The following is a 14919-nucleotide window of genomic DNA, read 5'->3' on the forward strand; positions in this document are numbered from 1 at the left end:
GTTATCTTAACTTCTGCTACTCTCTGTCTGAAACTCAGGACCCAAATAGATTAGAAAAACAGATACCCCTTAATATGCCACTTCGTATCAGAATTAAGAACTTAAAAGATATAGATGACCAGGAATATTTGCATATAAGATTTGGTAGAGGTGGGAGTGGGCAGGAAGCCAAGGAAGGCCTCTCTAATGATACTAACCATATGGATACCTGCGAAAAGACAAGGGCATTGTGTACACAGTTAACAGTGCAAGGACTTGGGGACACAAGCGTGCTTGCCATTTTTGTGGAACAGCAGGGAAGACAGTGTGGCTGGAGTAGACTAAATAAGTAGGAGAGTAGTAGGGAATGATAGCAGAGAGAAAGCCAGGAGTCAGATCATATAGGACCAAGACTATGATAAAGACTTGCTTTATTCTGAATGAGAAGGGAAACCGTTAGAGGCTTATGGACGTTGTGTTTTAAAAACATCACTCTGGCTGCTAGGGGTAGAACAAGACTACTGAAGGGGAGACAGAGTAGAAAGGGTGAGACTAGTTAAGAGGCTACTATAAAAATCCAGATGAGAAATTAGCATCTTGACACAATTCTTTTTGGTGGAAATGGTAAGAAATAGTTAGATTCTCTGGGGCACCTGGATGGCTCAGTTGGTTGGGCGTCCGACTTTGGCTCAGGTCATGGTCTCACAATTTGTGGGTTTGAGCTCCGCACAGCTGTGCTGACAGCTCGGAGCCTGGAGGCTGCTTCAGATTCTGTCTCTGTCTCTCTCTCTCTGCCCCTCCTCCCTCACACTCCGTCTCTGTCTCTCAAAAAGGAATAAACGTTAAAAAAAAAAAAGTCAGATTCTCGATTTATTTTATTTTCTTAAAAAAAATTTTTTTTAACGTTTATTTATTTTTGAGAGAGAGAGAGACAGAGCATGAACGGGGGAGAGTCAGATAGAGAGAGACACAGAATCTGAAACAGGCTCCAGGCTCTGAGCTGTCAGCACAGAGCCCGACGCGGGGCTCGAACTCACGGACCGCGAGATCATGACCTGAGCCAAAGTCGGCCGCTTAACCGACTGAGCCACCCAGGCGCCCTCGATTTATTTTAAAAGTACAGCTGACATGCTTTGCAGACATGTAGGGTGGGGAAGAAAAAAAGAACAGTCAAGTATGACTCCAAAGTTTTGGGCCTGAGCAAGTGGAAAACTGGAGCTACAACTTTCTGAATTACAGAAACCAGGGAGAGCAGGTTAAGCAGGTTGGAGGGATGGGGGTGGATGAGGAATAAAACAAGTATTTGTTTTTCATAAATTTCAATTTGAGATACCCAGTGGACATCCAAGGGGAGATGTAGAAGGGGTAGGTATTTGAGTATGGATCTCAGGGGAGAGATCTGGGCTAGAGATATAAAATTGGGACTAGTCATCATATAGACAATATATAAAGCCAGGTGACTACATGCTATTACTTAGAGAATAAGAGTAGAGATAAAAGAGGCTTGAGCAAAACCCTGGATAACTCTGTAATTCACCGGTCAGAAATATGAGAAAGAGCGGTCATGTAGAAGAATCAAGAGAAAATGGGGTTTCAGAAGTTAAGTATAGAAAATGTTTCAAGATGGAAGCAGTGACCAAATGTGCCCATGCTACTGATAGGTTGAGCAGGAAGAGAAGGAGTTATTGGTTGTCAGTGGAGTGACTGGGGCAAAAACCTAACAGACATGAGTTCAAGGCAAAATGGAAGGAGAAGTAGAAACAGCACAGAAAACTCTTTCAAAGAGTTTTTCTTTAAAGGGAAGCAACAGCTAGAGGGGAATGCAGGGTCATATGAGCTTTTGTTTTTAGACTGAAAGACAGATTTATATTCTGGTAGGAATAATTGAGTAAAGGAAAATTTTGATGATACATGATTAAAAAGACAGAAGGGATAACTACAGAAATAAAGTCTTGGAGGCAGGCAGGATGGGATGAAATACATGAGGAGATTTTTTTTTCTCATTATTTTCTAATTACCTAGGAAGAAGAGTAATGGGACCCACTAAATTGAGAAAGGAATTTTAAGTAACAAAAGTATATAAATAAAGATTCAATCAGAATACAAGTTTATGTGAATTCTTCATCAGGACACTAAAGAGTCATACCCTCCAAAGTTCCCTGACTCTTAATTAAATTAGGATTTATTGAAAAAGATTTATGCTATATTTTCATTCCTAAGAAATTCTTCAATCATGATAAAGTAACCAGTTTCAGGACCATAAATATTAACACAAGCCTCTTTAATCCTCATGATTCTCCCTTCATATCATTTAAAAGTGAAATTAAGTGAGGGATGTCTGGGTGGCTTAGTTGGTTACGTGTCCGACTCTTGATTCAGCTTGGGTCACGATCCCAGGGTTGTGGGATAGAGCCCTGGGTCACACTCTACACTGAGTGTGGAACCTGCTTGAGATTCTTTCTCTCTCTCTCTCTCCCTCTACCCTCCCTCTCCCCATTCATTCTCTCTCTCTCTCTCTCTCTCTCTCAAAAAAAAAAAAAAAAGTGAAATAAATGGCTTAACCTCTTTTTAAATATGTTCTCCTTTTCATCTTCTAAATATTTATACTCTTTTTTTCATTCATATTTCTCTCATGTGCTATCATTAGCAGAAACATTTATCACTAAGACTCTTACTATAAATCAGTATGGATCTAATTTTAGAAAAAAACATCCTGGACTATTTTTATCAATGAATGGAAGCACTAGCTTAATGTTGCCATTTTCATCTGTGTTCAATTTTAAATACAAACTGAAAGAGAAGGATGCCTTTCAAGATCCAATTATTTCCTTTATCCCGAATTGACACTGACTTATGAACTTCTTATAGAAATAAAAAAATCAAAGCTAATGCACCAAGATGATCTGAAAACAAGTAACCATAACAAACAACTTTCAACAAATACCAACTCAATACACCTGGAAAACCCAGGAATGTTGTAACAAGAGAAATAGAATGAGTGGTAGACAATTATAATTGCTGCCTTTAGAGAGTAACACCAGATACTAAATAAATTTGAATTCTAGACTGCCTGAATTAACAGGTGAAGAATGGAAAGAAAGCAGTCTCTCTAAACAAGGGGATTTTGTACTACTTTCTCTTTATTAGTTTCCAGGAGACTAGTATAATACTCACTTCTATTTTTTAATCTGTTCTCTCATTTAGCATTATCCATTCATTGCTTCCTAATCCTCTAAATTTGAGTGACTTAAGAAATTCCCAATTTATAACCATAAGAGAAAAAAGGAGGGAGGAAACACTTAAAATTATCATCTTAATTAGCCTGAAAAACAATTTAAAAAAAACCATGAGGAGAACAATGATGTTAATGAAGAGTATTATCTACATATATTAACACTGACCAGGTTCTAAATCTCTGAAATTCTAAGGGTGTACTTTCACAGAAAAGTCTAGAAAATGAGTTCTTGATTTTTCAATTGCATTATAACTTCAGTGAACTTCAATTCTAAAGCAGAAAGGACAACAGACCCTGGTTACTCCTAACTGAAAGAAAAGCAGAGATATTTCAATTGTATCCCTGTTTTTAGCTTAATATTAAGCATTAATAAACAGTGCTCGTTCAAAAAATACCACTATTTGTTTTATGATAGCAGTACTTTAACAATAGTTAACTAAAGGTCACATTTTTTGGTAATTTACTGATTCTTTATTTGACCAAAACAGCTCACCTGGTACAAAATATTCTGTTTGCATAAACCAATGAAATTCCAAATGAAATCCTAAGCGAATGGCCTTCAAGGTGACAAGGAAAATCAAATAGAGAACAGATACTGTGCCTGTGAGAAAAAATTCAGAAACCATTGATCATTTTTGTGTATTTTACAGACTATTTTAAAATTAAGCTTTGTTTCTATATTCTCAGCAAAGTTTGGAAAATTATTACCTTCATGGATTATGCCCACTAAAACCCAGGTGTGATCTAAAGAACAGAAACCAGCTATGTGAGTTTTCAGAAAACAAAACAAAACATTATATAGTGGGCCTAAGAACTAGATGAAAGTGGCTCATATACTGAAGAAGGCAAGACTGTCTAATTTATATATGAGTTAAGTGGAGGATACATGCAAAGAATTCATTACAAAACTGTATGGTTACATAAGAGAAAAAAACAACATCAAACTGACTCTTATTCTTTGTATTGGAAATATCAGAGATAGTCAATAAGCAGGAAAAGTCTGCCACAATATTTACTGAAAGATGGTAAGAAAGTATAGAGAAAGAAAAGTAGTGACTGTAGATTATAAACCTATTTGAGAAAGGTGATAAGCCAAATAATCCATGAACACTCTGATGTCGTATCTGGATAAGGTTTCAACTAGGCAGTACTACCTATTAGATGAAAAGATTACAGATTCTACTCATAGGTATTTATACACAGGGTGAGGTGGACATTCACAGCTTCTGGTAATCTAGAAGTTAAAGAATTATTCCTTTAAGGAGTTAAATCCAGTCATTATGGAGTAGAGTCAGGAAATTCAAGTAGGTTTCTTTCTTTAAGAATTAGATAAAAATTTCTGTAAAGAAGCTACAGTTTTAAAAGAAAGGGAGAGTATCAAGAAAAAGGGCAAAGGCAAAATATCCTTAAGGAGGTGGAAAATAATCAACCTGGTTACAAGTTTTGTGATTGTTTAAAAAATATTTCTATAAATTTATATGCCAATTTTAAAGATCTGTTCCATAGGAAAGTCGGCAAGCAAATCAGGAAACCACAAATGAGCTACTCTGGGTTTGCAGATTAGCTGATTCAGAAAGAATAAAAACAAGAGGCCAAAGCTTATATAACCACAACTTTTCATTCTCTGTGGGTGTCTATGGCAGTCTTGTAGTGAATCCTATTGTGAGACACAGAGGTATAGAAAAATACCCTTACCTCCTACTTTGGTTTTCTGAAACTCAAAAAGCTAGCTCCTTGATGTGATGAGTAATCTAATTATTTTATACTCTAGGGCCTACCAGGAGATCAGATCTATAGGGAGGAGGTGAAATCCTATGGTTTATTTGGGGTTATCAATTTTTTATGACTGTTATCCTTGTCTTTAGCTAACCAGATCTAAGCTTTCATTAGGGGTTCCTTTCACCGTCTAAAAGCTCAGTGTTGCAAAAGTGCTGCAAAAAAAAAAAAAAAAAAAAAAGGTGAAAACATTCCTTTAACGATGCTAAAATTTCTGAAATTTCTTCAGTGATTTCAGAAATTTCTGTAAAACAGGGCTCACAGTAAGAAGTCTCTTCCTTTAAAGAGGCCTTTTCTCTCCAGTAGAGAGAAATCACTGAAGAGGATGGCAAAAGCAGAATAAAGCTGGGCAGGTTGAGTTAGATAAAAAATGATATCCCAGGTCGGAAGGTGATACTTCTGTGCTATACTTTTAAATAGAAACCGTAGGAAAAAAATATTCCATAACCTCCCTTAGTAAGTTCTAATGATTCCAATCCTTAGGATTGAGAATTCCTATAATATCCAGTATGGATCTCTCCTCCTGAAATCTTAATGTTTCCTCTAATTGTACCCACAGAAGAAATGAGGAATAGTGTTTCAGTAAGGATAGAACAGGAAATCCAGTAACTCATCTTTAAAAAAAAGAACTTGGACTTAAAATGGTCATCTACATTTTCCTTTGTGCCAAACTCCACAAAGAAAACCAAAAAGCAGGGTAACATACAAATGAACAAATTGAACATAGATGAACAGGCCTGGTGGGTAACTCCCCAGCCAGACAGTATCCACAGAATCCAACATGTACTCCACTACACAGAAGCTCTATAACACAATGCCTTGGCTTACCTAGGATATTAAATTTTGAAAAAAATGAAGGAGATTTGAAATTGAGCAGTGGCAGCAGGAGCCCTATGAGGTAAAAGGGCACTGTCTTAGACTTATTCCACCACTTTTCAAACTGCTGCAGTCCCGTGTCATTGGCATAGAAAATCATAGAGCCATTGTCAGGGTGGCCACCACTCCCAGCACTTGGACAAATCACTGCAACAGGAAAGCATCAGATAAGAGAAGACCACAAAGAACAGACAATGAGTATCCCAAAAGACTGACACTTGTTCTACCAACCTCAACTTGTCTCACGAATATTAAGTTTCCCCTTTCTGGAAAAAATGGAGGGTTATATTTAGATATAGGATAGGACTCTTTTATCTGCAAACAATTAAAGGTGGTAGAATCTTAGACAATTCTGAGGTATATCCTTAAGTTGTATGGGAAGCTATAAAATATCCCACCAACTATCCTTTGGTTCCATTGCCAGAGAGAAAATTTTGGGAAAATTTAACACATCATTGAAACAGCTGATACAGTATTTCCAACACTGAATTGTTGGTTATAGCTTAAGAATCCTTGAATTCCAGCAATCTGGGATAATTCTCCCGTAAGTTTATCACATTTTACAGCAGCCTAAGAGCCTAGATGATATCCAGAGAAGTGGGAATTGAATGAAACATTTTTCCTAACACTGATCTTCAAATGGTAATTTCTTTTGTTGAGGAGAGACAATACACATCATTCTGTGTTTCTATTTTCACAATAGTACTTTTCCTAATAATCAGCTCTTTTTTTTTTAATTTTTTTTTTCAACGTTTATTTATTTTTTTGGGGACAGAGAGAGACAGAGCATGAGGGAGGGGCAGAGAGAGAGGGAGACACAGAATCAGAAACAGACTCCAGGCTCCGAGCCATCAGCCCAGAGCCTGACGCGGGGCTCGAACTCACGGACCGCGAGATCGTGACCTGGCTGAAGTCGGACGCTTAACCGACTGCGCCACCCAGGCGCCCCAAATCAGCTCTTTTTAAAAGAACTCTTAATGCTGGTGAAAAATACTCCTACTGAGCAACATTCATACTCATTACTAGTCAAAGAGAAAAAGATACATTCATTTTAAGTTCTGTTTTTAATTTTATTCTCTATCTGTTTCTTGGCATGCCACAAAGCCAAACACTTAGTTTTCTTGCTTAGTCAGCATTTTTATTTTTTTTAATGTTTATTTTATTTTTGAGAGAGAGAGGAACAGCACAGCTGGGGAGAGGCCTAGAGAGGGGGACAAAGGATCCGAAGCAGACTCTGTGCTGACAGCAGGGAGCCCAATGTGCGGCTCAAACTCATGAACTGTGAGATCATGACCTGAGCCAAAGTTGGATGCTCAACTGCTGAGGCACCCATTGTCCCTACTTAGTCAGCATTTCAACATGTATTTTTTTCTTTTATGTCTGGACAGAAGTAAATTAACTTGAATTTTTCTTGTGCTAGTAATTACAGTGGTAAAAAGCACAGGCTATGGAGATAAATTGACTAAATAATGAACCGTGACTCTGTCACTTAATACTTATGTAACCTTGGGCAAGTCATTAGTTTCTCTGTGCCTTCCTTGGTTTCTGCATCTAGAGAGTGAAGCAAAGAGGTACTGTACAACATTTAGACTAATGCCTGCTACACAGTAAGTATCCAAAAATGCCAGCTGTAATTTTATACTAACTGAGATGGACTATTTCATACTCTTACTATTTAATACATTCTTCAAAATAAGCAGATGAATCAGGAAGTGCTAGTATCAACATACCACTATGCAAAGTAAACTTTGCTGATGGTGTTCGTGAAATCACCAGTGTATGAAGAGATTTTAAAATTATACCAAAATATTTTAGGATAATTATTCAAACGTGTGTGTGCGTGTCCAGAAAAAAGCTGGTACTTCACTCACTCATTTGCTAGTGTTAACAAAATACAGGTTAATAGGTTTAATTAAAGAGCAAAGTAAGATACTGAATAGTAAATACTGAAATGGTTGCTTCCTGAGAGACTTTTGCCTGTCTCCTATATCCCCAAAGTCTAGAACAGTTCCTGACACAGGCTTAAAAAATATATATTGAATGAACTGTCTTCTCAGAGATCAATGCATTCAGCCATCAAAATGTTATCATCTTGGGGGCTCCTGGGTGGCTCAGTCAGTTAAGCATCTCTGGATTTTGCTTAGGTCATGATCTCACAGTTTGTGAGTTCGAGCCCTGTGCTGACAGCACGGAGCTTGCTTAGGATTCTCTCTTTCTTCCTCTCTCTCTCTCTCTCTCAAAATAAATAAAAACTTTAAAAAAATTATATCAATTATATCAATTTGGTATCTCTGAAATCTAAATACATAAAAGCCTTAGGTGATGTACAAGTTTAACAGTGAGACTGTTAACAAGGTTATCATAGCTTTGTTATTCACCTTCCCTGTGACTGCCATCATGGATAAATCCACATGCTACAAAGATTTATTGTAAATAAATTAATTGAAGGAAACTTTTCTAAGAAATTAAGATATTTTTGCTAAGCCTTCAATTTATTTTTCTGTATATATTTACTAACCTTTGTTCGTTATCAGGAAATTAATTATTCTGTAGCATACAGTTTTGTGTATCTTAAATATTAGTAACTAATACAATAAACATCTAAAAAATTTTACAAACTGAGAACTATGCTTTTAGACTCTGAAACAATTAGCAGAGATGGAGGCTCTTAAAAACAAGTATTGACTATTTATAGGCAAATATGGATTTTATAGATGTTAGTTACAATTGTGAATTGCATAATATGAACTCAACCTTGTTTAGCTTACATTAACACAACGTTTTATGGAATTTGTTCTTTTTTAAAGACACCAGTTGCTGAAAATTTAATAGTGGCTCAGTTAACATAATGATAATGATATTACATTAATTACTTACCTAAGGTAAAGCAATATATTCTACCTCAAATCCGTTTTGAAGTGAAGTAGAAAATTAAAAACAAAACAAAACAAGCTAAGGGGCGCCTGGGTGGCTCAGTCGGTTAAGCATCTGACTCTTGATATTGGTTCAGGTCATGATCTCACAGTTGTGATCTCAAGCCTCATGTTGGGCTCCATGCTGAGCATGGAGCCTGTTTGGGATTCTCTCTCCCCTTCCCCCACTCCCTCTCACTCTCACTCTCAAAATAAATAAATAAACTTGAAACAACAAAACAGGGGCACATGGGTGGCTCAGCTGGTTAAGCTCAGGCCATGATCTGACAGCGGTTCATGAGTTTGAGCACCACATCAGGCTCTCTGCTGTCAGCTCAGAGCCACTTCAGATCATCTGTCCCCTTTTTTCTCTGCCCCTCCCTCACTCATGCATGTACTTTCCCTCTTTTTCTCTCTCACTCTCAATCAAAAATAAATAAACATTAAAAACAAAACAAAACAAAACAAAAACAAGCTAAGCTTCAAATTCTAAGCTACTTACCCGGGTTGCTATCATTGGTACTCAGTACAGCATCTGTGTCATTAATGTGATGAATAAAATCTAAAAATTAGAGAAAAAAATACATTTTAATACCAAATAAAAGATGTTAAACTGACCACCCTCTAAAATCTTTGATCTATAAAAATCTTTTAAGATCTAGCATGGGGTAATACACCTAGTACAAGGAACAAAGACTGCTTCATTGTTAACACAGCTTCGCCTTTGTCAGTTTTCTGTACTTATAGAAATGATGCCATTGACTTCAGAGTTCTCACTATGGAAAATTTTCACATGATTGAGGATTAAAAAAAAAAAATCTAGCCACAAGGCAGAATTTAGTTAAAGCCCTGGAATCAAACTGTACAACTGTTTTCTTATACTCACACTAATTTATATGTAAGTATAGTTACACCTTATATAAAGAAGGGGAAAACCAACACTTATAATAGCCAAGCTTATCAGGAGAACCACTTAAAGTTTTTAGAAAGTATACTACATGCTTTTATAGACTGACGGTTATACAGTAATTATTACTCACAAGACCACTAAATTACACCAAAGGAAGTAGCAAAGTTAAAAGCATATGCAGATATCTGAGCATTCATATTATTCTATAGTTAATGAGAGAATGGGTAAAGAATGTGTTTTCTTGTTACTTTATTCTGTTTGATATTAATTTTTTATAATCTTAATAAGCATTAAAAAGTGATGATAAAAATGTTGGATTCGATTTTCAGGTCATAAAGTTAAGTATGTGAATTATTTATCTTCATTTCCACTGTATGCTTCTCAAGATAAAAGGAGGAGTTTAGTGCTCTAGGTTTTTATGCTATCTTCAAGGGTTATTAGTGATAAGATTGGAAGTTATCAATCTTTATATACGTCGTGATGCCAAAGACTTAAATAAGGCTAGTAAAACCCTGATACCGAGTATACTAGGTTGAAGAGTCTCCCCCCAAATCCATGCCCATAGGAACCTTAGAATGTGATCTTATTTGGAAACAGGGTCTTTGCAGATATAATCAAGTGATGATAAGGTTGTATTGGTTAGGGTAAGCCGTAAATGAATTTTATGGCTTCTTTACCAGAAGCTAGGAGAGGCAAGGAAGGAGCTTTCCCTAAAGGCTTCAAAGGGAGTGGAGCCCTAGTGACACTTCAATTTTGGACTTCTGGTTGCCAGGACTCTGAGAATAAACTTCTCTTGTTTTAAGCCAAAGAGTTCACGGTAATTTTTACAGCAGCCCTAAGTCTCAACAAGGACAGTGTGAGAACAGAAAAAAAAAAAAAAAAAAAAATACACACACACACACACACACACACACACACACACAGGGTAATATCTCTTGTGAAAAGACACAAAGGTCCTAAATAACAGTAACCACACTCCTTTCAAAAGTAAACTGAATCCAGTAAGCAATTAAAAAATACACATCATGACTGCTAAACTAAGTTTATAACAGAATATTAAGAATGACTTAAATACTACAAAATGTATTCATTTAATTAACCATATTAACAATTTAAAGAAGAGTTTTATGATCATCTCAAGATTATTGAGCATCTGATAAAATCCAACACACATGAATAAAACTACTTAAGAAAATAATAGGCAGGAACATCTTTAAGTTGCTAAAGGGTGTAACCAATATCCCACAACAAACATAATATCTAATGGTGAAACATCAGAAAGATTTCCACAGGAACAATATAAGGATGTCTACCAGCACTGCATCTATACAACTTTACACTTCAAAAAAGATAAGCATGTCTATATATGTGTGTGTGTGTGTATATATATATATATATATATATATATATATATATATACACACACACACACACACACATATATATGTTGTATGTGTTTGTATGTATATACATATATAAATATAAGGGTATGGCATACATAAATACAAATGTATGTATACACATATGAATCACTTAGAAAGTAATAACTGGCTAGGAAGTTTTCATTACTCATGGAGGAGGTAACTATCTTAACAGAAAATCCAAAGTGAATCTATAAAATTAGCATTAGTAAGAGTTCAACACATCTGCTAGATTCAAGATAAACATCTAAAAATTAATTATGTTCTTTTATAATAGCAACAAATAACTTGAATTTTTATAATAAAAAAATATTATCACTACTTTCTAGGAAGATGGAATGGTTTCAATGAAGGGGGTGTGGTTTACATGGATGTATTCATTTGTCAAAATTATACGGCTAAGATTTACGTGTTTCTATGAATTTAAATTCTATGTAAAAAAGAGTATTGTATATATGATAGTAATTAATTGGGGTGCAGAGTGGATATAAGCAGAGATCATGTTTTTTCAGTGGAAAAAATATTGCTCCCAAGGGGGAAAAATTTATACCTAGGGGGCAAAATAGGTCTCTTATCCTTTTTACATAGAAAGCACAAATATATATACAGTTCATAATGGGTAAAAAGTATATCTGTGATATTAAAACAAACTGAATCAACTATATTTTTCAGAATTACAAAAGGACTTTTTGCTTTATTTATCCCAAGTCCAGAATTTAAGGCTGAAACTAAAACATTTCAATAGTTACTGTATCTAAAAGTAACTAATGTTAAAGATATAGATACTTACTAAAAATAAACTTTCCAGTATTAAAAAGAAAATTAGACATAAGCACCCAATAAACTATCATTGCTCCAATAAGAGACACCAAAGAGAAAAGGAGACTTGACCACTGTCCAAAGGAGCCAAAATAATATCTGCAGACATCTGGATATTCCCAGGTAGTGGTATCCACTGATGCTAGATAAACATAAAAGAAAGAATAAAATTAGATGTTAATCATATATCCCATAATCATAATTTGTGTTCCTTCAATTAACTCAAAATATCTAACAAAATATTAAGAATATTCCACCACCAAATATTAGATATTAAATCATATAAAAACATTATAGAACAGGGGCACCTGGATGGCTTAGTCAGTTAAGCATCCAACTTCAGCTCAGGTCATGATCTCACGCTTTGTGTGTTTGAGCTCTGTCTGCCAGTACAGAGCCCGCTTTGGATCCTCTGACTCTTCTCTGCCCTTCCCCCACTCGTGCATGCTCTCTCTCTCACTCTCCCTCTCAAAAATAAATAAACATTAAAAAAAAATTAAGGGGCGCCTGAGTGGTTCAGTTGGTTGAGCGCCTGACCTCAGCTCAAGTCATGATCATGCAGTTCATGAGTTTAAGCCCCACATCAGGCTCTGTGGTGACAGCTCAGAGCCTGGTACCTGCTTTGCATTCTGTGTCTTCCTCTCTTTCTGCCCCTACCCTGCTCATGCTCTGCCTCTCACTCTCTCAAAAATAAATAAAACATATAAAAAACTTAAAAAACTACAGAACACATAAAAAAGAAATATAGATCAATGAAACAGTATAGGTAATATAAGAAATAGATTATAGTATCATATTATATAATTAATAAAAACAAATGATAAATCAAGGCTAGACAAAATCATCAGTGAGAGTCAGAAGATATTATCCAGCAATATTTGGCATACTTAAATAACAGTATGGAATAAAATTTTCCTGAGTCATACTTTATACCACATGATAATTCCAGACAATTGAGCTAAGAATTAAAAAATTAAATAACAGAAAAGTTAGAAGACAATGTAAAAACAGACATTGAAAGGTTACCCTTTTCTATCAAATGAAGAAAGAAATTACAATGGAAAAGACAGGCAGATATAAACAAACTCATATAACACTAAAGCCATTAAAATGTTGAATGGAAAAGAAATTGACATGAAATAACAGCTAAAAGGCTAATGCTTACATCATATATAGCACTTAGCAGATCTATAAGAACACCAAGAGACTTGTGGATAAATGGGAATGGGATAAATAAATAATAAAATTAAGAGAAAATATACCAGTGCTTAAGAGACCCCCTCCCCACCAAAAAAAATTGAAAGCAAATTCTGGTCTCTTGCCTTAGAATTGCTAAGATTCACTGAAACAATATATGTCTATTTCAGTCCTAAACTATTTTAAAACAATGTAAAATGGTATTTATCTGATCCAGAATTTATAGATGAATAGAGGCAACGTATAAATAAACTTTGCAAATTCACTACAAAGGACACGTTCATATTTTCATATTTTTCTAGTTACATTTTCTAGTTTTAGGGAATTCCAACATTTAGATCTCTTGGTAGGGATAGATCAAAAGTTACCATTAACTGTTAAGAATCATAGAATTCTCAATTTAGTTCTGAAAAAGACTTTATTTTTAAAAGATGACCTTTAAAATTATTCTTATGAGGAAATTAGCACCAAAGTAAATGCATTCTGCAAAGAATTACAAACCTCTCTGAATTTAAAGGCAGTCACTAATTTACTGACATATCAGTTCAGCTGAATGCTATGAATAAGACAAGTAAATCTTTAGGCACAAAATAGTTAACACACACATGGAATGTACACATTAATGATCTACTGTAACAGGAAATACTTATTAATACCCAAATAGCTACTCTATTTTTATCATGGCAAACTCTTACATATCATAGCTCGTGATTTCACTACTCTATAGCAGCAATAAAGTGTTAAAATGCCCATCAGCATGATGACACACATTCCAGTAGTAAAGCCAGCCTGTTTAAAAACACAAAAAGAACAACATATATGTTAGAATAAATTCATATGCAACCATATTATGTTACTTTAAACAATTATGATAAAAACCTGACAATGTAAAATTAAGTATAATTACCTATTTTCTTTAATAAATTTTATGTAGATTTATTAAAACCTTTATTACAAAGCTTACAATATGAAGAGAAAAAAATTCAGGCAAAAAGCATGCTGAAAAATTATATTACCTGTTTCATGCCCCAAGGAATACTTAGTATAGATGTTCCCATCATGGTATTCCAAATCATAAAACTGAAAACACAGAGTAACAGCAGTAAAAATATGGAGTTTAACTATTCAAATATCTTAATTAAGACAAAAATTAAAATAACCAGTAATTTTCATTTATTTATAGTTTAAGTAATGCTCCAAAAATTAAGTTTACTCACATGGTTACTAAACTGGTGTTTTTACCATATCCTTCAGTGTAACTTTGGAGTTTATAAGCAGAACCCAATGGACTATATACATAGCACTCTTCTGGAGCTGGAACTACATGATCTGGAGCAATCTAGTAACAGAAGAAACACAGAGAAATGTTAGAGCCAGTAAATGTGCAAAACAGGATATTTTATATACATCAGATTACCTGACTCTAGACACATTTCTAAGTATCATGAAGAAACAAACACGTATTTCTGATTTATTAACATAAAAAATACTTTCCAAATATAGTAGATCTAAAGGAAAAGAGTTTCAAGAATATAATAAACCGTTCATGTGAAATGAGAATGAATTCTTAAAAATACACAACTGCCAAAATATTTTTCTCTTTATTTTCATGAGAAATAAAGAAGAGTCAGCAAAGACTGAGATTAAAGAATTCTAAATAGAGGAGATTTGGACCTTAGGTTAGGGGAATTTCAAGAGTCAAGTGGCCACTGAACTCCTCTGTGAGAGTGGTTTTACCAAAGAGGTAGGTAGGGAACTCAAATTATAAAGAATTGAAAGCCAAAAAATTAAAAA

The 14919-nt window shown here is 34.9% G+C and overlaps 1 protein-coding gene across 7 annotated transcripts in view; it reads right to left on the bottom strand.

The window, feature by feature from the left end:
• The window catches only part of SLC38A9 (solute carrier family 38 member 9), a 92668-nt gene that overhangs the window by 30397 nt on the left and 47352 nt on the right, over window positions 1–14919 (bottom strand). For 6 of the 7 annotated variants that reach the window (XR_007151386.1, XM_047854545.1, XM_047854467.1 and 3 more), the window contains 7 exons: window positions 14343–14464; window positions 14142–14205; window positions 13821–13914; window positions 11900–12070; window positions 9281–9340; window positions 5819–6013; window positions 3708–3815 (listed from right to left, as the gene is read on the bottom strand). Coding sequence is in view for 6 of the 7 variants with exons in the window: in XM_047854545.1 (XP_047710501.1) it covers window positions 3708–3815; window positions 5819–6013; window positions 9281–9340; window positions 11900–12070; window positions 13821–13914; window positions 14142–14205; window positions 14343–14464 (814 nt within the window). In the remaining variant the exon portion in view is untranslated. The remainder of the gene's footprint in view (window positions 1–3707; window positions 3816–5818; window positions 6014–9280; window positions 9341–11899; window positions 12071–13820; window positions 13915–14141; window positions 14206–14342; window positions 14465–14919) is intronic. The other variant, XM_047854768.1, reaches the window with a different exon arrangement.

This window comes from Prionailurus viverrinus, chromosome A1 (assembly GCF_022837055.1).
Source record: "Prionailurus viverrinus isolate Anna chromosome A1, UM_Priviv_1.0, whole genome shotgun sequence".
Taxonomy (NCBI): Eukaryota; Metazoa; Chordata; class Mammalia; order Carnivora; family Felidae; genus Prionailurus; species Prionailurus viverrinus.